This window comes from Takifugu rubripes, chromosome 8, assembly GCF_901000725.2.
Source record: "Takifugu rubripes chromosome 8, fTakRub1.2, whole genome shotgun sequence".
Lineage (NCBI taxonomy): Eukaryota > Metazoa > Chordata > Actinopteri > Tetraodontiformes > Tetraodontidae > Takifugu > Takifugu rubripes.
Window position 1 is genome coordinate 15,043,190 of NC_042292.1, and position 25,672 is coordinate 15,068,861.

At 56.4% G+C, this 25,672-nt stretch overlaps 2 protein-coding genes across 4 annotated transcripts; one reads left to right on the forward strand and one right to left on the reverse strand.

The window, feature by feature from the left end:
• Positions 1-1,241: 1,241 nt before the first annotated feature.
• LOC101073566 (cysteine and histidine-rich domain-containing protein 1) lies at positions 1,242-4,381 on the forward strand. Its single transcript, XM_011620319.2, has 11 exons — positions 1,242-1,740; positions 2,049-2,098; positions 2,182-2,238; positions 2,355-2,509; positions 2,764-2,867; positions 3,100-3,152; positions 3,286-3,356; positions 3,431-3,533; positions 3,605-3,724; positions 3,797-3,859; positions 3,929-4,381. The coding sequence occupies exons 1-11, from the start codon at positions 1,677-1,679 to the stop codon at positions 4,328-4,330; spliced, it is 1,242 nt and encodes a 413-aa protein (XP_011618621.2). The 5' UTR covers positions 1,242-1,676; the 3' UTR covers positions 4,331-4,381.
• A 622-nt stretch (positions 4,382-5,003) lies between these two features.
• On the reverse strand, positions 5,004-24,130 carry si:dkey-172j4.3 (diacylglycerol kinase eta). Of its 3 annotated transcripts, XM_029840644.1 has the most exons (31): positions 23,866-24,128; positions 23,122-23,273; positions 22,738-22,842; positions 13,994-14,104; positions 13,831-13,911; positions 13,660-13,764; positions 13,453-13,585; positions 13,263-13,369; positions 13,053-13,178; positions 12,501-12,603; positions 12,208-12,367; positions 12,020-12,128; positions 11,792-11,931; positions 11,631-11,715; positions 11,459-11,550; positions 11,262-11,361; positions 10,933-10,998; positions 10,532-10,703; positions 10,371-10,469; positions 10,214-10,298; positions 10,013-10,120; positions 9,308-9,404; positions 9,128-9,235; positions 8,939-9,052; positions 8,541-8,675; positions 8,300-8,463; positions 8,112-8,217; positions 7,954-8,043; positions 7,717-7,830; positions 7,537-7,648; positions 5,004-7,425 (listed from the first exon to the last, which is right to left on the reverse strand). In XM_029840644.1, the coding sequence occupies exons 2-31, from the start codon at positions 23,212-23,214 to the stop codon at positions 7,376-7,378; spliced, it is 3,270 nt and encodes a 1,089-aa protein (XP_029696504.1). In that variant the 5' UTR covers positions 23,215-23,273; positions 23,866-24,128; the 3' UTR covers positions 5,004-7,375. The 3 variants fall into 3 exon arrangements, with proteins under 3 accessions (XP_029696504.1, XP_029696502.1, XP_029696503.1); XM_029840642.1 differs by having other exon boundaries at positions 10,214-10,469; positions 23,866-24,130; XM_029840643.1 differs by lacking the exons at positions 22,738-22,842; positions 23,122-23,273; positions 23,866-24,128 and adding an exon at positions 15,052-15,230 and having other exon boundaries at positions 10,214-10,469.
• Positions 24,131-25,672: the final 1,542 nt, after the last annotated feature.

Genomic DNA, 25,672 nt, shown 5'->3' on the forward strand with positions numbered 1-25,672 from the left:
ACATGCTAGCGCAGTCGGTCAGCACAAATGAGCGCGTTGACAGTCGGCTCGCTGTTGTTCAGGGGTTCAGGACAGCCGGGATCCTCCCGCTCTGGTTTCAGGTCTGATGTCATCGGCCGGAATTCCTGGCATCGTCGCCCTGGAAACGAAACCACCGTCGAGATAAACCCCTCCCAGCTCTGCGCCCCTTCTTCTTCTCCTCTCAGACTCCGGCACCTGATTTCAAGCTAGCTTAGCGTCACTTTGAACATCGGGATCAGCGCCTGCCGGCCTGGAAGTGGATCAACCCCGATTCTGTTTCTACTCCTGTGGGGTTCTGACTGTTCGACCCGTCCGTCTGTGTCCGACCCTCAAAGCGTCCCCATGGATCAGGGAGGGGCTTCCTGTCTCTGCGTTACCATGGTTCCAGCCAGCAATCACCGTTTTCTTTAACGCTTTTGTGGGCTCTGAAAGCTGCTAGCGCCGTTGTAGCATGAGCCTGCGAGGGGACGGTGCCGGTAGCCACGCCCCCCCGAGGCCACGCCCCTTCCGAGAAAGCACAATTGCCCCCGTTTGGCGAATTGTGGTGATGAAGACAATCAGATCTTACAGATTCCGCCCCCGCCGGGCAGAGCTGCCCTCCTCTGCTGTCATGGCGCCACCTTTTGGTCACCGGTGCGCGTGGCAGGCGCCCCCGCGGAGCGAAGTCCCGTCGTTTTTCGTCTTCTGTGCACGTTCTGTTGCGTCGTCCCGGCGACCGTCCGACTGCTGCGTCACTGTTCTGTAAATAACGAGGACGATTTCATTTGGACCGATGTTTTGTTGTTGTTTTTTTCTCCCCACGCAGATATTAGCGTTAAAACGTTAAACGCCAGCAGTTCTGGTGGACCTTCGTCAAATCCTCCACCACGCCCCCCCCCCACCCCACCTGTACATTTATTTTCTATTTATTTAAGCAGAAGTATATGGATGTAAAGGCAAGCAGCCCTCACAGAACCCGCAGGCTTTCATGTTACAGCAGTATATTTGTTTATTTTAGGGATCTGTTTTTGCTCTTCTGGTTTTGGTTTTTTTTTTTTTTTTTTGGGGGGAAGAAATAAACTCATTTTCCATCCAAATCTCCACCTGCCTCTTATTTCTCCGTCTGTTTGGGAATGCCGGGCCTCTGTCCTCCCAGAGGAGTCCAGGTTGGCCTCACCCACGTCCACCTGGTAGCGACGTGTCCGGCATTTAGCAGGGCGAGCTAACAAAGCTGCAACAGTAGCGCGTTAGCATCACTGACAGCCGCAGGTAGCGCTCGTCGTCAGCAGGTCGAGGGACGGTGATTTTGCGCGCCTGCAGTTCGCCGCGCCGCCACCAGGGGCGCCAGACTTGAAGATTCCAGCTGTTTTATCTCCAGAAACGTGTTTGTCCCCTAAATGTGCTGCGATGAAGCAGAACGTGAGACGTCTGCAGGTCTCGGCAGTCCTGTCCCTCCGTGTCCACCCCCACCTTCAGATAAGTCCCGACAGCTGTAAGGGGGGGGGGGGACATGGGGCTGCTATTTTTACTCTTTCATTCAGCTCTGGCCAAAGCAGAGAGGAGGAGGACAGCTCCTCTCCTGGTCTCGGGATCTTTCAGGCCTTCCCAAGAACCTTCCAGAGGATCCCACCAGAGGGACAAAACCCTGACGCGGGGCGGCGCCGGAACCATTCGCCATGGCTCTGCTGTGCTACAACAAAGGCTGCGGTCAGAAGTTTGACGAGGACAAGAACAAAGACGGTGAGACTGGGTCCTGCAGATTTAGCCGTTAGCCTTTAGCTTCGGCTCCACGGCTTCCATGTAACTCGCTGCTAAAGTGGCATAAATTCAACAATGTCTTAATGTTGTCTTCACTGGACACTTTTGGACACTGGACGTTTCTGCTACGCATGTATTTGTATGTTAAAATGTAACTGATCAAGCTAGCTCAGCGTAGCATGGGGGCGCGTGTGTGAGAGCATGTCGACTTGGACAACTGTTGTCCTTTTATGGGATGTCCTGGCGGCTGGTTGCGCCCCCTGCTGACAGTTTTTGTCCTTTTGCTGCAGATTCCTGCCTCTTCCATCCCGGCGTTCCCATCTTCCACGATGCCCTCAAGGTAAACTTTAGCAACCATGCTAATAAAAACTGACGTTTCTGTTGCGTTTGCCTCTTAACTCCATCCTTTATGTGTACGTTCAGGGTTGGTCCTGCTGTCGGAAACGAACGACGGATTTCTCGGAGTTCCTCTCCATCAAGGTGAGAACCTGAATCTGGGAACATTTTCAGGATTTTCCGAGGCCACATTTGTCCACTAGGGGGCAGTCTGAGCCACGTGGGTGGTGTCGCAACTGCCGTTTCTGCTTCCCACACAGGGCTGCACCCGGGGTCGCCATAGCAACGAGAAGCCCCAGGAGCCTCTGCGGCCGGAGGTGTCGTCGGAGAAGGCAGAGGCCAAACACGCCAACGGGGAAGAGATCATTTACCAGGGACCCAAATCGGCCGAGGCCCTGCAGAGAGACAGACCCAGGTGTGTGGACTCCTATCTTTGTGAGGACTTGTGTCTCACACACCCCAAAACTCCTGACCTTAAAACCAACTCTGGGCCCTCAAATGTAGCTTTAAAAGTTGTCAATAGCAGCCAAAATGTCCTCGCTTTACTAGTAAAATGTGGACTTGGGTTATCCCCATTTGGCAAAAACAAAGTGGTTCTGAAACGTGTGTGTGTGTGTGTGTGTGTGTGTGTGTGTGTGTGTGTGTGTGTGTGTGTGTGTGTGTGTTCAGTCCAAATGAAGCCAAGATCAAGCTGCCCGTGAAGGTGTCGGCTTCGCTGGCTCAGGTGCTGGAAAAACTGGACCTCAGCAAAAAGGCAGAGGAAGAGAACCAGGGTGAGTCTGTCAGAGCATCTGTGGAAACACTTTTTTCCTGTGTCCTTGAACACATCACTGACTTTAATGCGGCGACACCGTTAAAACCCTGCTAAACATCTGGATCGTCTCAGAATATAAACTACTGCTATTAGTAACTTTCACACATACTTTAGAGAAAAGTTTGATTTGCTTATATTGTGTATTTTAAGTGATTAAAATCTCCCTTAATGGTGCGTTTGTGTCCCCTCAGACAGTCGGACCGTCCTGCCGGGGACCAGATGCAAGAACACCGGCTGTAAGACGGTGAGTCGACTTATCTCTGGCTCCGTCTAGTGGCCACAGCAGGAAACTGCATCGATGAATTATTCTTTATTGATTAGACACTGATCACATGATCGCTCCAGTCCAACAAGGTGTCTCCATGTCCCCTCTGAAGGTTTATGAAGGTCCTGACACAGACATGGAGGTCTGCAAGCATCATCCTGGAGGACCCGTCTTCCACGAGGGGTAAGGACACGCATGGACGGTGAGACAGGGGGGACAAAGAGACAGGGGGGGACACTCACTCTTCTGTCCCTTAGGTACAAGTTCTGGAGCTGCTGCTGCATCAAGACGACGGACTTCAACGCCTTCCTGGACCAGAAGGGCTGCAGCTCAGGGAGACACTGCTGGGTCACCAAGAAGGTCCAACATCTGTCCCACTGGGGGGGTGTCCAGCACCTGTAAACAGCTGTTGAAAGGTTGTTTCTGTGCAGGACAAGAAGAAGGTGGCGTGTCGCCACGACTGGCACCAGACAGGAAACAGCGTCGTCCTAACCATCTACGCTAAGAATGCTAACGCAGACCTGTGCTGTGTGGAGGCTAACAGGACAGTGGTGAGTGTCTCGGGTCCACGTGTGACAGGAGAGGACGGAGGGTCACAGTCTAACCTGGGGTGTCTCCTCCAGCTCTCCTGCCATATCCAGTTTGAGGACAACAAGATCTTCAAGAGGAACTTTCACCTCTGGGGGGTATGAACGGGTCGGGATGGCAGGTTGGTCCTTCTCCCGGGTTCACTGGACTGTGTTTGTGGACACCAGGTGGTGAACGTCCCCGAGAGCACCGTCAACATGGTCCCGTCCAAGGTCGAGATTGTCCTCCGCAAAGCCCATCAGGTGGCCTGGGGAAAACTGGAGGACCCCAACCACAAAGCCGAGCCGGAGCAGCAGGACCCGCTGGAGGACACGGCGGGGGCGTCCCAGTCCTACTGGGACATCGCCGACGATGACATCAGCGACTCGGACGAGGAGTGGGCCTACGACACGCCGGAGAACAGGAAGCTGAAGGAGAAGAGCAGCAAGGCCGGCGAGGGGACGCAGGACCTCCAGATGAAGGACGTGGAGGAGGAGATGAAGAAGGCGGCGGAGGAGAGGAAGAGGGAGGAGAGGAAGAGGAGAGGGGAGGAGGCGGAGGGATACGAAGACATGCCGGCTCTGGAATGAGAGACTCGTGTCATCTGTTGTGTTTAAATAAAGCTGAATTTTGAATGAGCAGTGACTTCTCAGTGTGTGGGGGGTTGTGATACACACCTGTACCGCCAGAGGGCGCCACCACACAGCGCTCGGCGGAGCGCACCTGCACTGGACAAATAGGTCCACATTGGGTCTCTTGGGACAGGGATGAAAGACAACTGTGTCCCGTCTGTGTCATCGTCTACAGGAGCTCAACCCTGACCTGGAGGCAGAGGGTGGGTCTCCTGGCCCAGCGGGTCACCTGGTCCTGTGGGTGTCCTGGCCTGGTGGGTGTCCTGGTCCTGGGTGGTCCTGGGTGGTGTCTGGTCCTGCGGGTCCTGCCTGGTGGGTGTCCTGGTCCTGCGGGTGTCCTGGTCCTCCTGGAAAATGAAACCTTGGTCACCGTCATCCAGACACAGATTTTCCAATACTGTCCATTAGTGTCTTCACTGACCTTTGACCCCAGGGAGGCGAGGGACTGCTTCGTTAGGACGGCGCCACGCTGGGCTTCAAACGGTCCTCACGTCGGTCCTTCACGTACTGACCCGGGACACTGTGGGAGGAGTCCAGCTCCGCCCCGGGGGCCCGGAACAAGGCCCTGGGCGGCGTTCTGGACCCGACCTGCAAGCGTGAAACTTTCCGATGGACTGACGACAGAGACGCGTTCACACTTCAATAGTTGGTTTAATCTCCAAAGTGTTGCCCCGATGTCGCCATGGTTACACACTGCACACGATTACACAAGAAAACACCTCGCCACGTACAAGGTCGTGCAACATCGAGTCCGGCTCGGAGCGAAACGGGCCGGTCGGGTCAGCGTCCACAGACGGAAAGCTGCTTTTGGAGTAAATGTACGGCTGTCAAACACCTGCGTATACGTTTCGATATATATGTGCATATATATCTCATTCTTTTACATTTGGTTAGATATGTACACGTATCATAAATAAGACATCATCAAATCATAAAAAACACTCCATCGTTGACACAAACACACTCACATGCACACAAATGTCTTTTCCCCTCGTTTAGTTTGCGTCTTCGTAAAGTGCAAGGCGAGATACAGTAAACTCCGAAATGTACGACACACGACGACGTCGGCGGGGAGAGGCTAGCGCGGCCCGAGGGGGAGGCTAGCGCGGCCCGAGGGGAGGCTAGCGCGGCCCGAGGGGAGGCTAGCGCGGCCCTAGGGGAGGCTAGCGCGGCCCGAGGGGGAGGCTAGCGCGGCCCTAGGGGGAGGCTAGCGCGGCCCTAGGGGAGGCTAGCGCGGCCCGAGGGGGAGGCTAGCGCGGCCCAAAGGGAGGCTAGCGCGCCCCGAGGGGGAGGCTAGCACGGCCCGAGGGAGAGGCTAGCGCGGCCCGAGGGGAGGCTAGCGCCGCCCGAGGGGGAGGCTAGCATGCCCTGAGGGGGAGGCTAGCGCAGCCCGAGGGGAGGCTAGCGCCGCCCGAGGGGGAGGCTAGCGTGCCCTGAGGGCCTCCGCTCCCGCCGAGCTCGGTACGAACTTGGCACGACACCACTAAAGCCTCTACGGTGTAGGACGGGGTTAGCCGGCACACTATGGACACGCTAGCACGACCTCACTAGAGCTCAACATCTACGACGGGGTTAGTACCGTGAAAACTTCACTTCTACGCAAAAATTCAAACGCGCGATCCCGGTTTGGTCCCAGGATGTAAACGTCTTTTTTTTTTTCCTTCTTGATCACACCTGAGTTAAATATTGTTATGACAGTTTGATCCCTTTTTTTTGAGTTTTGGAAGTAGCACAGTTGTAGCGCAACTAGTTAGCTACACCGATCGGCGCCTCCACAGGTTTATGAGTATTTGTATAGTTTGACATTGATTAGCATAATCCCCCCCCCGCCCCATTTTTCAACTATTTAAACTCTTCACATTTAAGCGCAAATTATCTGTTAAATAAGAACCATGTTAAGCTAAAGCTAGCTCCTGGATGTGTTTAGCCAAGCGTCGAAGCTAAATTTTTCCCTTACTTATCGCTGTCTATAATTGCATATTTAAGCCTTGTTTCATAGCAACCGTTAGCATATTGCAGCTTTATCTTTAACACAGTAGCCGTTTTTAAACACTTCAACACAAAGACCTTAGCGTCTAGACGTTCGTGGCAGGTAGCTGAAATAAAACATCTTAAAATACCTAAAGATGGATCAAGTCTATATGCTATGCTAAGCTACGTGAAATATGACATTCCCAACACGGCAGGTTTACCCTCGAGTGTTGTGAAACCTGGTTGCATCGAGAAAAAAAACCTGACGGTATTTTAGCTTTCACCCCCCCGACAAAGGTCGAAAGTATCCGAGATTCTGAGTGAACGTTAGCGTAGCCGCGGCGCTCAAACCCGACCGGGGAGATTTGTTGATATGAAGGTAAAACAATCACTCTTTCAAGTTTGGAACACAGATGTGGCAAAACATTCCAGTGTGTGCGTGATTCTTCCTCTAAATGTTCTTGAAATCGCAGACCTGGATGAAAAGTTCGGAAAACTACGTCAAAACCGGGGGGGTCCACTACATTCTTCGGTACTTTTTTTTTTTTTTTTTGCAACATTTAAAGATGTTCCTCGATTCAGCAGACACAGCTGAGAAGTTCCAGTTTGTTCTTTGCGTCGTTGCCGTTAGCAACGGGGGGTCCGTGAGTCCTGAAGGCTGCCCGGAAGTCCACGAATAAAATCCAGTGAAGAAGTAAAAGGTCGACGGGCGGTAAAACAAGATGGCTGCGCTTGACATGCGAGGAGAGCACCACGTAAACACGACCCCGTATGGCGGGAAAACGGCGCCGACCCGCCGCCGGCCGGCCGAGGCCTCCGGACTCAAGCAGGCACACGGAACCACAAGCGCAACGTCGGCGATGCGAAAGCCAGGCGCCTCACGTTAAAAACCATTTAAAAAAAAGAGAGAGAAGAAACAAGGCTCCCCCCTGGACCTCTGAGGATGCCGGTTGGGGGGAGGGGTGAGGAGGAGGAGCATCGCCGTGGCGACCGTCGGGGAAGGGGCGGAGTTAAAGCACTTCACGTGGGGCTTCAGTTGCCCAGGTCGGCCTCTCCTGGTCCACTCCTCATGTCCCAGGTTCCTGAGGGAGAGATGACAACATGAACTGGAGTCTCCCCGCCCCCCCCGGAGGTCCCCCCGCCCCCCCAGGAGCCCCCCGCCCCCCCGGAGGTCCAGGTGGGGGATGTCCCACCTGAGAGGGAGCTGTTGGACTTCTGCTTGTGCAGCTTCTCTCTCTCCTTCTTCACTTTGGGGATGATCTTCAGCTTCATGCTGCTGCTCTTGCTGCTGCTCCGACCGGCCTCCTGGAACACACAAACGCCTCAGAACCTGCGCGGGGGAACCCGGGACAAACCGTCGGACCTCCTCCCACCTCCTCCGAGCACTGCATGAGCGGGCAGATCCAGTGGATGTCGTCCAGCTTGTGGAGCTCGGTGCTGAGGCTGTTGAGCGTCAGGCGCAGCTCCTCCTCCTCCGGCGAGTCCGACTGCGGAGGAGCGAGAGGCGGCGGCTTAGCCCAACGTTCTAAAGCGCTCCTACCGTCTCCTGGCGCCGGTTCTGAACCGCGGCGCCGTTTTGCTAGCCTGGCTACAGCAGAAGAAGACGGTACCAGCAGCTTCCCGTCGAGCAGCATCCTGGTCTCGGCCTGCAGGACTTTGCTGCTGTTGACGATTTCCACGGCGGTGCTGCGGCTCAGGTACTGAAACCAGAGAAGAAGTCAACGGCGGCGGCGGCGTGGGCACGCGTCCAGGCGCCGGGCGCCCTTACCTCCGGGCTGGACAGCTTGGCCTCCGTCAGCACCAGGGCCGTGGCGTTGACGGCGTGGGCCAGCTCCTGCTCCACCAGCTTGTGGGTCTTGGCTGCCTCCCGGATCCTGGGAAGCGGACGTGCGCAGTCACAGGGTCAGATCAAAGCAAGAGGCGGAAACATCAAAGCAAAGAGGAGAAAGGACGGACTTGCTGATGAGGGCGTCGGCCACGATGCCGAGCTGCTGGACCTGGGCGCACTCCTCCTCCGTCAGGTACTCCATGGACTGCTGGGAGTTGAGGCGGGGCCTGCTGGCGCGGTAGCTCTCGATCTTCCTCTTGTCCTCCCAGGACTTGAGCGTGCTCTCGAAGGCCTGCGGGTGAAGAGCAGCGACGCTGTGTTGCTAGGCAACCTCAGGGGCACCGTGCTGAGGGCAAAAAGGGGCTTTACTCTGTCTCTGGTGAGCATCTGCGCCCGGTTCTTGTGGACGATCTCCACGATGCCGGGCGGCTGGACCCAGGCCTCCCCGTCCACCTGCACGGGGACCCCCTCCTCCCCCAGGATGGTGATCTTCACCTGGCGGCACTGAGGTGCGGCACATTTACACAAAGTTAGCGGCCGTTAATCCCTCGCTAGTTAAGTAGCCCGAAGCGCCGCCGCTAGCGACATTAGCCGAGGAGCTCGTTTATTAGCTGTAGCGTCACGGTTAGCTAACAAAGGAAGAGACAAAAGGAAAGCAAACACTGGGATCCTGCTGAGGCTAGCTAGCTCGCGGCTACTGTGGCGCTTCAGGTTTCTCCAGCTGCGCAAAGACCAGCGGCTCCTCCCCCCGGGGTCAGGTGGTTCACCTGTGCGATGCGATGGTGCTGCAGGTTGATGACCCGGGACATGGCCATCTGCATGCTGCCGAACACCGCCACCACCTCCAGCTTCTTGTCGTCGAAGGACGGGGCGCCGAAGTTCTGGGGACGAGAACAAAGCCGTTGACTTCAAAGCCAAGAGGCAGCGGCGCGGCCGCCTCCCACGGCGCCACTCACGTTATCCTCCTTGGTGCCGCCCCAGAAGTTGATCCCACCGGCGTAGCTGGGGATGTTGAGGACGGCCAGGCCCTGCAGGCTCGGCAGGGACATGGGGACGCCGTCGCACTGAGGGGGGACGGAGGGAGGGTGAGATCAAAGCCGGCTTTGATCTCCTGCGACAGCTCGTCTTTGCTTTACCTCCAGTTGGACCCGCTGCTCCAGGTTCTTGTAGGTCTTCTGAACCAGCTCTTTGGTCCCCAGGACTCCGTACCACATCATGTTCTTGGTGCGACTGCTGCAGGACGACAGGTGGAGCGTCCGTGTTACCACAGCCGCCCACCTGGCTCAAACCGGGCTGAACCAGTTGGGGTTGGACCCGGGTCCAGTCTGGCCCAGCACCTGATGAAGCACCTGATGAAGCTCTCAAATCTAAAAACCCCATCTAAAACCGGACCTCCACCCTAGACCAGACCTCCACCCCAGACCAGACCTCCGTCCCAGACCGGCCCTCCGTCCCAGACTGGACCTCCGTCCCAGACCGGACCTCCACCCTAGACCTGACCTCCACCCCAGACCTGACCTCCACCCCAGACCGGACCTCCACCCTAGACCTGACCTCCGTCCCAGACCGGACCTCCACCCTAGACCGGACCTCCACCCCAGACCGGACCTCCGTCCCAGACCGGCCCTCCGTCCCAGACCGGACCTCCGTCCCAGACCGGCCCTCCGTCCCAGACCGGACCTCCGCCCCAGACCGGACCTCCGCCCCAGACCGGACCTCCGCCTAAAACTAGACCTCCACCTAAAACTGGACCTCCACCCCAGACCGGACCTCCACCCCAGACCGGACCTCCACCCTAGACCGGACCTCCACCCTAGACTGGACCTCCGCCCCAGACGTACCTGCACTTCTTGGGGTGTTCGTCCCTCTTGTTGTTGAACTCCAGGGAGATCTTGGCGTCCAGGCCGATGCCAAAGTAGTTGTTCATGACGCACTTCTCGGAGCAGAGCCTACAGAGAGGGACGGGTGAGAGGACGCGGGACGTTACGGGACCACGTTACGGGACCACGTTACGGGACCACGGCGGTGCCGGCGGGACCTACACGGACTCCTCGTTGAAGGTGACGGCGGCGAGGCCCTCGGGCTTCTCCAGGACGATGGGGGAGGTGGGGCTGAGGCCGCCCTGACCTGTGGCAGAGCGGAGGTCAGACACCGTGGGACCGCCTCCTGCTCGCGGCCTTGTTACACCCCCGCACTCACGTGGCTCCGCCTCCTTCAGCTCCTCGCTGTTTTCCCTCCGGATGGAGGAGGCGGACGACATCCTGTGGACCTGCGTGTGCCGGTTCTGCTCGTCCACCACTGAAAGAACGAGATGTGAGCCCAGGGGGACCAGGAGGGCCCGGCCGGGGGACGTTCCGTACCTTTCTCGGCCTGCTCGATGATCTGCCGCAGGGCCTTCTTCAGGCTGTTGGCCCTCAGCATCAGCTGCTCTTTGGACCGGTACGCTCTGACCTCCGACCCCGACTCGCCGCCGCTGTCGCCGGGGCTGGAGCCGCCGCTCTCCTGGCTGGGCAACGACCCCGCGGGCACCACCTGGAGGCCAGACCCGTTTCAGTCTCAGCACCTCCGGGTGTTGGTGACATTTGATGCTAAGCTAATGCTAATGCAGGGCTAGTTTGCAAATAAAACCCCTCTGAATGACAGTTTTTGTTCTTTTTCCCTACAAGAGAACTTGGCTATTTTGCTAGTCCAGCTTAGCAGGTTAGCTTAGCAATTTTTAGGGAAAGACGCGGGTTGAGTGCCGACCTTGGGAGGTCGTTACCTGGGCCTCGGCCTCCTCGCTCAGAGCCTTGACGAGGGAGTCCAGCTTCTCGTTCAGCAGAGCGCACTGGGAGACAACACGAGACAATAAGGGACGCTGCAAGGGACGGGTGAACCATGCTAACCGATGCTACGCTTGTTCACGCTCGGACATGCGCGGTTTGGCTAGTTCTCGCGATCCTCCGCTAGCAACGAAAAGCGAAAAAAGAACGCTGGGAAAGGAGGCAAAAGATCAGTAAATTCCCGCGGATCGATTTTTTACAGCGCAGCTCAGGAACAGACGCGCTCCCACGCCGCCGTTACACAAGCGCTTACATAACGCTCGTTTACCTTCTTGGCCATGGCGTCCGCCTCCTCCCTGTTCTCCGTGGCCCTCTCGTACGCCTTCCCCACCTCCGCCACAAAATCGTTCACCGTCCCACACAGGAACCTGCAGGGGGGGCGGAGGAAAAGCACGTTTTACACGGCGCCGCCCACTCGGCTAAGCTGCTTTTAGCTGCGCCGCTACGTTTAGCCTCGGTTCCTACTTGGCGGAGGAAATGACGTCGCTGTGTTTGTCCGAGTCCAAGATCTTGGCCAGGTGGGACGCCACCGAGTCGGCATACTGGGTGATGTGGATCTGAGAGGACGCGTCCCAGAGGTGTCAAGCGCTTGTCCTCGCTGCTTTAAAAGCTAACGCAGATGCTAAACAGGAAGTACCTGCAGGGGGGACTCCGGGCCGTCCTCTTCCTTCGCCGGCGCTCCTTTGGCGGTGGCGGGAACCTCGTAGGTCATCACGCTCCACCTGCGGTCGAAGGCAGAGTCATTGGGCGGCGCTAGCGTCGGCTAATGAGCGGTGGCGCCGGCGCCGCGGGTCTCACCGGTCCAGCATCTTGGTGGTGGCCCGCTCCAGCTTCTCCAGGATCTGCAGCAGCTGCGCGTCGTCGTCGCAGAGGCCCCCCCAGCCCAGCACGCGGGCCAGGTCGTTCCCGGTGCCCAGCGGCAGCACGCCGAGCTGGCACTGCGGGGAGAGACGCACTCGCCTTCAGCCTCACCGCCGCGCTAACGCTAACGCTAACGCTAACTCCTCCTCCTCCTCCTCCGCTCACCTGCTTGTGGAGGCGGAGCTTGTCCAGCTCCGACAGCACCCAGCCCACGCTGCCGTCTCCCCCGCACACCAGGATCCGGAAAGTCACGAACTTCTGGAAAAGCCGGAGTCTGGTGGGGCGGGAGGGGGCAGGTGCTATTAGCCTGCTGGCTCATTAGCTAACGGAGGTAAAGGTAGAGCTCGCCGTACCCGAGCTCCGGACCGCCGTTCATCAGGTCGAACACCTGGGCCGGGTTCAGGAGCTGCTTGAACTTGCGGAGGAACTTCACCCCCTGGTTGTCTCCGCTCTTAGAGTTGACCAGGACCAGGAGGGGGCTGCTGCACGACGCCGAGGTGGCCTTCCAGAAGCCTGAAAGGTCAACGCCGCAGCTTAGCCGCAGAGCACCCCTCTAACCTCCGCGCGAGGGGTCGCGGGGTCAACAGGAAGTGGCCGCCTGTGCGACCGTAAGCTAGCGCGCGTGTGTGTGTGTGGAGGTTCTCACCATCCGAGTCGATGCTGTTGAGGGCGGTGGGAGGAATGATGGACACGCGGCACTGACCCAGGGGACACACCTTCCCCGTCTGGTCTTTACAGCCGCTGTGGACCTGCGTGCACGTGCACACACACACACGCAGAAGCAGAAAGGTCATTTCATCCCTCTGAAACCCAGAAAATGTCAGTTCTTCAACCTTTACAAATATCACTCTGGTTCATTTACGTGTGTGTGTGTGTGTGTGTGTGTGTGTGTGTGTGAGCGAGCATCTCCACCGTTGCTACGTGGACCCTCTGGAACAGCTCCGGAACCTAAATATTAACCCTGATTGTTGTTTCTCAGCTGCTCCGGTTTGTTGCTACGACGACGGGCGGAGCCGTTTAGCTAACTCACAGCCGCCCCCCGTCAACAAGCTAACTGTGTGTTCTGAGCAAACAGCAGCACCAGGATTGACTTCGGGCTAAAGCTAACGTCCGAGCGACAGAGCTCCCGTCGGTCTGGGCCGACGTTAGAGGCCAGAGATTAGCACCGCGGCTAACCGGTAGCGGCGGCTAAACTCACGATAGCTTTGCACCAGAGGCAGCGCCAGTCCTGCAGCCGCCGCACGCTGCCGCAGTTCTTGTCGCACACCACGCACCTGGCGCTGACGGGCAGGTTTCCCTCCAGCCACTGGTGCGGCATAAACACCTGCGGACACACACGCGCGTCACCGTTTGTGCCGCGGACGCCATGGCGCCCCCCCCCCCGCCCCCCCCGGCCCTCGCCGCTCACCCCTTCCTCGTCCTCGATGATGTCACTTCCTATGGAGGCCAGCGTGGTCCACTTGCAGTTGTTGGTGGAGCGAACGGCGCAGCGCTTGTGAGCCTTGAACTTGCAGACTGCGGGAGACAGAGCGCACAGGGGGAGGGGCTTAGCGGCGCCCAACTCTCGAGCCGGTCCGAGCTGCCGCGGCGCCGCTCACCTTCGCAGGACAGGCCGTGGGAGGTGACCCCCGGCAGCGCCTCCCTGCAGACGTTGCAGAAGGTCGGCCGGGCGTGCGAGCAGGCGTACCAGTTGTGCATCCCGGAGAAATGCTCCATGTTGAACTGGCTGGCCTGGAATGCGACGCGCCGCTAAGGTTAGCGGCTCCGCGCAGGTTAGCGTCAGAATGAGTAAAGAGCAAACTCACTTCGTAGGTCTCCCACTTCTGGACGGAGCGCAGCGCTCCGATCCAGTCCTCCATCTCCTTCCGGCTCTCCGCGCACAGCATTAGCTTGCGAAAGGGCGTGATCACCTGGGGAAGAAACGGTTCCGTGACGGCTACGGAGCTACGCGCTAACGTCAAAATGCGCCGACTCACTGTGAAGCTGTTGTTGATGTTCTTGGTGCTGGTTTCGGCCACGCTGGCGTCCGAGAGGTCCACTTCGTCAAAAATCAGAGACTGGAGGCGGAACAGACGCCCACAACTCAGCTGACAACGGGGCTGAATGCTAGTAAAATGCTAAAGCGGCTCTTTTACGCACCTTGCAGTCTTTGGCGTAGTAGAGGGTCCTTCCGCGGAGTTTGAAGTACCTCCTCTTCCATCGCTGGAAGGAGCTGGTCTGCTTCAACAGGATTCCCTCCTTCACACTTTTCTGAGAAGAAGAAGAAAAGAGGATAAATGAGCATTAGCATGAATTACTCAGGATCCAGCCGGGATTCCGACCCTCTTCTCTACAGCTAGCTACCCGTGTTAGCAGTAAAACTGGACCGAGCGTGGCTAAAACCGCCCTGCTAACGCCAGCGGAGCAGTTTAACAGCCAGACGCGCGAAACGACAACATCTTAATTTAATTAGCAAATTAGCATCTGGAACGGCCGTTCGAGCCTCCGTTAAATCGATACAACACAGGACATCGTGGTCGCCATGGCGATCGTCACCTCTCCAATCGGAGGAAATCAAGATTCTGCTTTAGGAACAAAAAAACACGCTACACCGACGCAAACAACGCGAGGGAGTTTAGCGCTCTTTAGCGTGAACCACCTGCGCTTAGCTTGAGAACCTGTCGGCCGGCCAAAACTCTGGCAATAACAATCCAAAGAAACTAGCATCCGGTGCTTTGCAAGACTTTCATAGACTAGCGCGCCTCAGCTAGCCGTCCACAGACGTCACAGTTCACCCTTTATCATCCGACGTTTTCACCTTGAACCCTGGAATCGGCCGCGCTACCAGATTAGCAATAAAACTTTTCACAATGCTCGGGCAAAGTTCAGAAGCTAACGCCACGTCCTGGATTAGCAGGAACAGAAACGTCGCAGCTCATCTCATTTTCCAGGTGTCGTCAGATCGTTCCGCTAACTAGAGTAAAACAACCCACACCCACCCACACACACACACTCACACACTCACACACACACACACACACTCACACACACACACGCACACACACACACACACACGTGAGCGCGCTGATTAGCATGCCGATGTCTCTCTGTCTGATCCAACCTTTTAATTGAGCCGCCACTAGCTAAAGGCTCCACGCGAGCGTCCTCAGATTAGGCTCCCGTTACGGTGGGCGGTCACGGGGTCAGGGGTCACTGACCTCTCCCTCCAGGTGAGTCTCCTGCGACTTGGCGGCGTGGCTGCACTCCAGCGGGTCGTCGTCCCCCTGACCCCCCCCCTCACAGCGGAAGAGCGGCGCCACGCAGCACTCGCTGAGCTGAGCCCACGCCGGCATGGAGGAGTGTGTGTGTGTGTGTGTGCGTGTGTGTGGGGGGGTGTGGGTGTGTGTGTCTCCTGATGCTTCCTTTCTTTTCCCTCAACTCTCGGCTGAGCCAGAAAACTCGACACTTCCTGTCTTTTAAACGTCTGTGTTCAGGTAGCCCCGCCCCCTCAGGTGGAACACAGGGAAACGGCGAGTGTGTGCGGGCAAAGGTGTGTGTGTTTCCCCAGAGACAGGGTGGAGCATGCAAATACACTCATCCTCTAACCTGAGTGACACACACCAGAGTGTGTGTGTGTGTGTGTGTGTGTGCGTGCGTGCGTGAGTGTGTGTGTTGTTCAATTCAATCTTTATTTCTATGGCACTTTTCATACCCTGGGCAGCACAAAGTGTCTCACAAAGGATAAAAACAACAAAGAGAAACAGGAAAATCAAGAAGGACAAGAAAAAAAAACACGCTCACACACACACTCACACACACACACAAGCTGAGGCATGGCCGGGCACCGAGAAGTGAGGCGAGGGAGACGCCACCTTTGGGGGGGGTCACGGTCCAGGTCCAGGTACCGCCACAGAGACCCCCCAACCTGGACGGACCGGAGGCTCCACACCAAGGCACAGAGCCCCCCCCCCCCCCCCCAGGCCAGTCGTACAGGTTCCTCCAGTTCTATTTATTGCCTCAAGGATATTGGCCTGTTTTAACATGAATGCAGACACACACACACACACACACACACACACACACACACACTTGACGAGCAGAAACATTCCTTCCTTTAGCATGTTAGCGTAGCGCCTCCTGCTGGCTGGTTTGTATGTGAATCTGAAGCTAATCGGCTAAAGTCTCACAAAAGGGCTGCAGAGAACAGACGCTGCTAGCTGGCGTTAGCATGAAAGGTTGTGATGAAAGGTCAAAAGGTCACCCAAGCCCGCGGTTCCGCCCTTTCAGGAGGTTTACCATCTCGAACACGGAGGGTTTGAGCCCCACCAGCAGCGTTTACGGGCTGATTCCATCCCAGTCTCACTCAACGGGGGGATTTATGAGATCAAAGAGACAGGAAGTGATGCGGCGCATCAAACACACACACACGGGAGCAGCTCATTACTCAGGAGTTGTGGGGACGCGACAGGTTTGCCACAGTCCCGACATCCGACCCCGTGACCTTTGTAACGAGGCGCTGGCTCAGACAGTTCCCATGTTTCACCAGCAGAGGGCGGCCTGGGAGAGGAGCAGCCGGGGCAGCTGGAGGAGGCGGAGCCACGGAGGCGGAGCCACGGAGGCGGAGCCACGGCAGTCTGAGCGCAGACGGCTGAAAACGCCGTTTCATCGGGCGCCGCCGGACCCCGCCCGTCTGGCACGCCGAGGTGGGCGAATCCAACCTCATCAATCACACCTTTATCCTCACGTCCCGACATTTAATCTGGCTAATGTGGCGGCGCGCCGGGGTCGCCATGGCGCCGGGGAATCAACCTTCGGCGCGGGAGCGTGCGCGCGCACGTCTGCCCTTCTACTCTTCGGCCGGACGGACGCCGTCTGACCACACGCACAGGTGCAGCGAGCGAGAGCGAGGGAGGAGCGACCACATCCTGCCTCACGAACCAGCCCCTCACTCACACACACACACACACACACACACACACACACACACGCGATGAGCTGTGGTTTTGCTACGCTAAGCGCGCTAAACTCGTCTCGTCCATCCGTGACAGCTATCGGCGGCTCTGATCATGTGACGGACGGCGCCCAGACCATAATAATCTGCTGCTGACAACCACCAGCAGCCGTCAGCTGGTCTAAATGGTTTGAGCTGGAGGATTAGCGACGAGCACGACGCTGCGTTCTGGCAGCTGCTAGCTTTAGCTTCCCCGTCAGCTGTCAGCTTTAGAGAATCCCAGAAACTTTAAATCCGACGGCAGAAGCTAACGAGAGAGACGCTAACGCCAACTCCTCCGAAATCAGCGCGTTCACCTTTGACCTCCCGTGCAATGTACACAATCCTTCGGAACGGCGTGCACGTGCGAGCGGGCGGCTCCGGGGACGAGCGCTCATGGAAACAGGCGGCGGCGTGTTTTGACAGTCTCCCAACACACTGATGTTTGTTTAACAGAATGACCTGCTAAATTTAGACCGCGGCTAAAAATGGAGCCTGTGTGCGTGTGTGTGTGCGTGTGTGTGGGGTGAGTTATTGTGGCTCTAACAGAAACAGTTCTGGTCTGGATGGAGGCTGCAGACTGAAATATTTGACCCTGGTGATGTTTAGCGGCGTTTTTCTTCTTCTCTCTTTCCTTCCATCCCTTCCTCCTCCTCCTCCTCTTCCTCCTCCTCCTCCTCCTCCCCGGCTCCCTGAGCGTTGGGCCGGATAATGGCGGGTTTGGAGCCCGGCGTGGGCGACAGAAGCGGAGGATTATCGCCTGTTTGTGCTTGACATGTGTTTTCATACGTAAGCCAGCTAGCTTCCATCATCTGCAGCGGGAGCTAACGGCGGCTAACGACTGCTGGCTAATTAGCAGGTGGGCGTGTGCAGACGTCTCAGGCCACATTTCTGCGGTATCGATGAGAGAATGACAGCATGTCGGCATGGCGACAGAGAGAGAGGGAGAGCAAGGGAGAGAGAGGGGGGGAGAGAGAGAGGGGGGAGAGAGAGGAGAGGGGGGAGGAGAGAGAGGGGGGAGAGGGAGAGAGGGGGGAGGAGGAGAGAGAGGAGGGGGGAGAGAGAGGAAGAGAGAGAGGAGGGGGAGAGAGAGAGGAAGAGAGAGAGAGAGGAGGAAGTTGGTGGCTAAACAAAGAGAGAAGGTGGGAGGAGAATTACCAAATACAGTAACGGTTGCTTCTAGAAACAGAAATAGACTTTGTACGTGTGTGAGAGAGTGTGTGTGTGTGTGTGTGTGTGTGTGTGTGTGTGTGTGAAGGAAACTGTGAGCAGCAACTGTCTGTCACACGGCGGGAATCCTGCACGGCGCTAACAATAACAAGCTGCTGCGCTAACGGGCGAACACGTACAGCATTGCATCAAAGCATCAAAGGGGCTGAGGGGAACGCTAATAACGTGCTAACCGAGTTAGCGTCGACTGCGTCCGGCTCTATGAACGCGAGCCGATAAGGTGTCCGCTAAGACGCGCTGCTGCTAGCGTTTGCGGCAGAAAGGCAGCGTGCTAGCGCAGATCCCAGTCCCTGCTCTGGAGCAGCTAGCTAGCTCAACATTTAGCACACTGAGCTCTCCTGGTCTCGTTGATATTCCATCATCTTTGTTTGGAAAATAGCAAAATTCGCTTCCCTGTCTTAGCGGTGTGATGCTAACAGGAGTTGTGCAGCTAACCGTGTTTCAGGATGTGGCCCTTGTTGCTGCGGCTAAGCTACGCTCGCCGGCCACTTTATTAGGTCCACCTGTCCAGTTCTTCCAGCAGGAGGACCAGGTCTGGTTCCTGGATCACAGGATCAGCTCTCTGTGGTCCAGAGGCCTCCAGAGTCCAGGACCACAACCCAACAGAGCGCCGTCACGCGATGCTAACGCGCCAACGTGACCCGAAGCCTGAGGGCAGTCGGTGAAAGTATCACGAAGAATTTAGGCTAAAGAACGGACGGCTCCAATATCCGGACTGGATCTTCCTGCCAATATTTCTCGGTCCGACTCGCCGTCGTGAGCGCCGCCGGGTTTAATGAAGCCGGTCGAGAGGAAGAGGAGGAGGAGGAAGAGGAGGAGGAGGAAGAGGAGCTATGAAGAGCTAACGTTAAACACAAGGGGAACAGCCAAATGTGGGAAACCCTCAATCTGGGTGACTTTTACTGTCTCTCTTACACACACGTGTGTGTGTGTGTGTGTGTGTGTGTGTGTGTGTGTGTGTGTGTGTGTGTGTGTGTGGTGTAAAAATAGAGGCTGTTTTTAGACAGCAGCCACTTCCTCCCAGCCGCCCACTCACAGCGTTCCTCCATCTCAGGGTTCTGGTACAGTCACCGGTAACCCGGCAACAGGGAGCCGTTCTGCTGCTGTTCTACGCTGCGATGATACCGGCCGAGTTAGCGCGCTAGCAACGGGAGCGTAAGGCCTAGCAGCTAGCATAGGGCTGGCGTTAGCCAGCAGAGGAGCGAATTGGTCACAGGGGCAGATTTATGCTAACGTGTGTCGTCGCCCCACCGGCGACGGTCATCGGGTGCAATTCCACGTGGTTCTGACGGGGGGCGCTAATGGAGGCTAGCGCCCAGATGAGCCTGATAGCTCGTCGGACTGATGGTTACTGGGAGGAATGTCAGGTGTCATTAACACCTGCTCCAGTGTGTGTGTGTGTGTGTGTGTGTGTGTGTGTGTGCACGCTGAGTTTCTGCCTCTTTTGCGCGGTGAAGCTACGCTAAATCGGGTCCTCGCGCATGCTGCGACCTGCTCCAGAAACACTCGTCTATTAGCGCCGCAGCAATTAGCCCAGGATATTCCGGGCGGCGCCCCGAGGCCAGACCTGAAAACGCTCCCGCCAGGAGAGCGCACGTGCCCGTTAGCATTTTAGCTACAGGGTGCTGAAATGCTAATGGTTGACTTTGTCGCTCGGAGCCGAAGACTCAAAAATCCGCCGTCCCAGATGTTCTGAGACCGTCGAACCCTCGTCGGGACTGACCTGAAACTGCAGCACAGACGGAGACACAGACGCGCAGCATCGGCGGCTCAGACTGGATAAATGTGACCCTTCATTAGCTCACGGCGCTAATGAAGCTAATTCAGCCAGTTATCTTTAGCCACGTTTGCAACGACTAATAAAGTTTATTGGGGGACAAAAAAAGCTTTATTCATCCTCCATCACACACACACACACACACACATCCATTCATGACACCACAGAACAAGAACAAGAGCTGTGTGTTCTGTCTCCATTAGGGAGAGACCACACACACACACACACACACACACACACTCTTCACTGATTGATAACACAAGTTAGCGCATTAGCCTGAGAGACACACACACACCTGTCAGGACTGAAATGTGGTGGCTCATTAGGGAGCACACACACACACACACACACACACACACACACACACACAGATATTGTGCCATCATTAGCACATTGCTGAAGTGAGTGTTATGTCAGTGGTGAAGCGGGTAATATTTCGAAACACATGTCTTAACGGCATCTAAGGTGTGTGTGTGTGTGTGTGCGCGTGTGTGTGTGTGTGTGTGTGTGCCGGAGGAATGACAGTGCAAGAGGGACAGGATAAAACAAGGCGGCTCAGATGAAAAGACACAGCAAGACGAGGAGAAGAAGTGAAGGATATGGCGTTGCTAATGTTAGCCTGGTTCACAGCTAACGTTTAGCGGAGCTAGCGTCACGTCTCAGCGCCACCATCTGTACAACGATTCACGCTGCCACCCGCCTCCAAAAGTCAATATGTTAGCTCGACCTCGACAAGGCTAACTGAGACGCCAGAGTTAGCACTGATGCTACACCTCAGGCAGGAACGTTAATTGTTTCGGAACCGTGTGCGGAAGCTAACTCTGAAAACACGGACCGGTCCCCCCCAAACCCGTCCAGAGGGTAAATATGGATGCTGGTGTTCTTATGTAACTGATGCTAACGTCTCTGCTACTTCTTCCAGTTGCTAATTTTCTGGCTTTATCTGCTGACCCGCGCCCACACACACACCGCGGGCATAAATCGGGCCTCCTACACACTCCTCCAGCCGTCCCTGCTGACCTACCCACACACGTGTTTAGCGCTCACGTAGCACGTCTCTGCGCTGCTACGTGGTCACTGAAGCGCGCGTGGGCTCGGTTCTAAAGCTGGAAACCCACAGAAAAGGGAAAAAATAGGTGCTACCTGTTGGTCGCCGCTCACCACGGCACAAATACGGCAGGTTATGCAAGCTAACGCTAACGAGAGGGCTGCGGAAACGGAGAGCATCTGAGTCCACGTAGCATCCAAGCTAACCAGAAATCGCATTTTTATGGGGCTCAGTCGCATGTCGGGCTGCGTTTTTAGAACGAACACGCACGTCACGATTAGCTTCACAACCCCGTATTGATCCTCTGCTGCGTGCAACCATGCTAACACAACATTACACAACTGGATATATGATATGCTATTGATTGCCTGCGTGCTGGATTTATGAGCGCGACCCGCTCATATAGCTCGATCCGTTTCCTGGCGTGCTGAACAAAAGGTTAGCTAAGATGCGCAGGCGGCTAAAAATCCTGGACGCGCAGCGACGCTGCTGTGCTACGCTAACGAGGCCCCCGCGATCGTTTCCAGTTTGTCTTTCTGGTTCTTAGTGGGATTAAATTTGCCGTCCAGCTCATCTCAGAACCGGGAGGTATTTAATTACCGCCGGCCCAAAGGTCGCGGCTCCTCCGGAGCGCCGCAATTATTTAGGCTCGCGGGTGAACAAGCGAATTAATCAAGCGGTGGCAGGGCGGCGCGTCGCAGACGATAAGCATTAGCGCCTCTTTGGCAAGTGCGCCGAGGGCCTGGCGGTTTAACGACTATGATTAACGGCCGTGGGGGGGGGCAGTTTAGCCACAAACAACCGTGCACGAGCTGTAAACAAACTCCAACAGACATAAACAAACACGCTAATCCCAAAGTCGATGAGTAGGACGATATCGAAGCGCGCGCGCGCACGCCTACGCACGGGGACGAGCTACTCATTGTCAAATTTAATTAGCGGCTGGCGTGTCCGCGATCATTAGCCGCTGCTTAGCAACAGCCGCGGCTCCTCTGGGCCAGTTGGAAGGTGGCAGCACGGAGAGAAAAAAAAACACAAATAAAGGAAATGAATTCCTTTACTCTCAATAAAAGAAGCTAAAACTTGCTGCTTCACTTCCTGCCTCCTTACGACCTTATTTGGGCGCGCACGCTGCCCTTAAAATTTACATTACATCATCGCCCTGCGAGATTAGCCAATCGATACCAGACTGATATCCGATGCCGTTAGCCGCGGCAGGAACGAGCGGAGCATTGTGGGATGCCTTCGCCATGACAACAGATGTTGCCGGGCGTCCCGCCGTTCCTATTGATCGGCACATGATTGACGGCGTCCCGTGGGGGCAGGTCGCGGCTTTAATGGACTCACATGGCGCTAATTTGCACGTGCGCGAGCAGCGTTTAGGGATCAAAAATGATCGGGGCGATCGGCTCATCGGTAAATCATGAGGCTGATTAGAGGGTTAGCCATGCTAACAGGCCCGCTTCAGATGCGCCGGTAAACTGTAGCGGGACTACATCATGAAAAGTGGCAGCATGTTCCCCTGTTAGCTTGTTAGCATTTAATCAGAAGCCAAAATATGGACAGGCTAGCAGCCTGATATTTTCTGGACAAGACCGCGTGTCGGCCAAACTAGCGCTAGCTTCATGACGAGAACTGTTTAGATTCGATTCCATGGAAGCTAACGGGCGCCCAGATTAGCTCAAACTAGCTCACGGAGGAGCTCGCGTCTTCAAACTCGCACCTTTGCCGATCACGAGACAATTAGCGTAAATAAATGATGGGAGAACTTTTCCGAGTTTGCTCCTGAAAATTTCATCCTCACTTTTTACTTTGGTCTAAAAATATAAAGCGTCTTGTGAGCGAAGTTAGCACGCTACCTTAGCCCTGATCTGCCCCGACGTCGACACTTTGCGGATCAGCTTGTGCGACGTCTCCTCCTGCTCGCCGTCGCTGTCCGACGACTCCTCCCCGCCTTCTCCGGCCTGAAACGGGACGGGAAAAAAAACAGGGAATATTTAGCATCGGAGCGCTGCTCGCTGACGAGCGGCTAGCATAAATGCTGCAGCTTGAACGTTTATTTTCTCAGGGTGCTAAAGGAAGTGATGGTGCGATTCACACGTTCGTTTATTGGAAATGAAGATGTCGTATGACACCGTCACCACTTCCTGTTCACCCACAAGCCTGCGCTAGCCCACGGTAGCATGACCGTGTCTACGTGAGACCTCAGGTCAGGTGGGGGGGCGGGTTTGGTGCTGGCTCACCATGCTGGTCCTCTCAGAGTCGGCCTGGGGCGACCCCAGCGCCTCGCCGTGCTCCGCCACGTACAGGACGTTGGGGTTCAACTTGGACGCCATGGAGACGGCGAGGGGGGGGGGGGGGGGGGGACGCCGACTTCCTGGATCCTGGGCCAAGTCTGGAAAAGATGGAGGATTTTTATTATTGATCTCTGAAGACCACTTCATAACACCCCCCACACACACACACGCACGCACGCACACGCGCGCACTTCCGGTTCCTGCAACTTTACAGCCCGTACGATGATGAAGATGGATCGCAAACACGCTGGAAGACACGGATCATTACATCCAGACTATTCCGCAATAAAAAAAAACCGTGCGTGTTGCCGCGCGCGCGCGCGCTCCCGCACGTGGAGCGGCGGCCGACTGTCATCTGTTGGAGCCAGCGCGTGTTGTCGCCCCGCGCGACGCTTTAACTTGAACCGTCCGGACGCGAACGGAAACTGAACGCAGGCGTGGCGCGTGCTGTTCTGTTTGTTTTCTTTTCTTTTTAATACCGAGATGACAACGATGAAAGCAGGCGCGCGTGAGCTTCCGCCGTCCGCGTCCCTGGGGGGGGGGGGGGGGGGTCACCCTGGGGGGTAAATAAACGCCAATGTTCCATTCACCCCCCCGCCGCCGCGGAATCGCCGAACGCGTTCGTGAGCGGCCACCGTCGCCGCGCGGCCACCTCGGCTCGCGTGTCGATGAAATGCGGCGGTTCTTTACCCGGTATCGGCTCCCTTCGGTCCGCTCCGGTGGGGGCGATGGATCGACCTGGGTCCGCGTCGTCAGCCGGCGCCCGGGTGCTCGCGCCGCGGCGGTCAGCGGCGTGCGTGTCTCTCCGGGCGGCGTTCGCCTCGCAAACGCGCAGCGGCGGAGTGAATCTGAATCAGGTAGGAGGAAGAGGAGGAGGAGGAAGGCGCGAGGGAGGGAGGGAGGGTGTGGGGGGCGAGAGGAGCGGTTCTGTGCGGAGTCGCCTCCGAGACCAGCTCCGAGGCGCAGCGGAGAGCGACAGACGCGCGCATGCGCACTGGGCGGAGGGGGCGCTGATTGCGGATGCTGAGGATCAGAGGCGAAAAGTTTGATTTCCGCGTGTCCCCGATTCGATTCGCTCGGGTTTCGGATTACAAACGGAGCAGATCGATCGGATTAAGCTGCCGCTGCTCTTTAGAGAGGCGCTCTGTGGACTGTCTGTGTCGCTTTATTCACCTGCCCCCCCCCCGCTGGACACCTGAGGACACTTTCACCGGTGTCTGTCAGAAAATGTCCTCGACACTTTAGCTAACAGGAAGTGGACAGCCTCGCTAGCCTTAGCTAGCTCAGTCACCTCACGTTCTGCTTTGCTTTACAAAAATAAAAACCTAAAGTCCACCTTGAGTTTCCGGTTGCCATGGAAACCCCTAATAAGCTAACCTAATAACCTTGAGGAAACGAAGACAAATGGGGGACTTCAGGATGAAGCTCAGATTTCAGAGGCTCTTCAGATGGGCGGAGCTCCATCCAGGCCCAACGCCGCCGCCGCCGCCGCTCCTTCACGCCTGAATAAACATTCCTGATGCCGAGGCTCCATTTTCGTGCGTTCGTCCTCGCTGGATTCCCGCCTCCGCCGATCAGAAGTCTTTGGAAATTTCCTTCGGTTGCCCTTAGCAACGGTTGGAAGGCAGATTTGGAAGGATGGAGCAGAGGGAGGGAGCGGGTCGACCAGGGAGGCTGCTAATGGGGTTTTTTTAGCTTCAAGCATGTAAACGAGCGCCAGCTAGCCGACCAAACCGGCAATTTTTAAATGAAAAATTTGCGTTTTGATGAGACACTCGAAAACCAAGAGTGGGATGAGCACGCCCACGTTGGCGCGCCCTCCCTCGCCGCTCTCGGGTTGTCGGAGCTGCCTCCTTCCCATCCACGCGGCGCTTGGCGGGAGCGGCAATCAGGCAGCGGCGGCGCAACAGACGGATAACCGCGGGGATAATTAGCGGCTGTGTTGCGCATCAAACCGAGGAAAAATTACCGCGCAATCATCATCGCAACACAAACGGTTGCTAATTTGTCGCCAGCACTCACGCCGCGCCCCTTTATTTGTCTGTGTGATAACGCGGCGCTAGCGTGTCGCTCATTCAGCTGTGCTGGGAACACACGGTTATTAGCTCTGGAAATAGATCCGTAATGTTCCAGGCGTGCGGAGCCGCAGCTTCCGTCAATTAAATTCATCACACTGATTTCCAGCGATAGCGAGAATTGCGTGGCGGCTAATGGGCAATTAGCCGCTAGCATTTGTAACGGTTATATCCCCGGCTAGCTTGGGAAAACCTGGCTGGAACCTGGCAAATGCTAACCGACGTTCATCCTTTATTTGGACGTGATGGGAGACAGCTAGCATTGGCTAACGATGCCTTCGGGGACACAACCGATCGTGAAATTATTCTTTGTAGTTTTTCTTTAGGTTTAAACGTAAAGGTGTTTCACACTGAAGACACAGGTGGATGGAAACGTCTCTGCGGTGCATTCATGCTCGTTTGGTTTGGGCTTAAATTGCTTA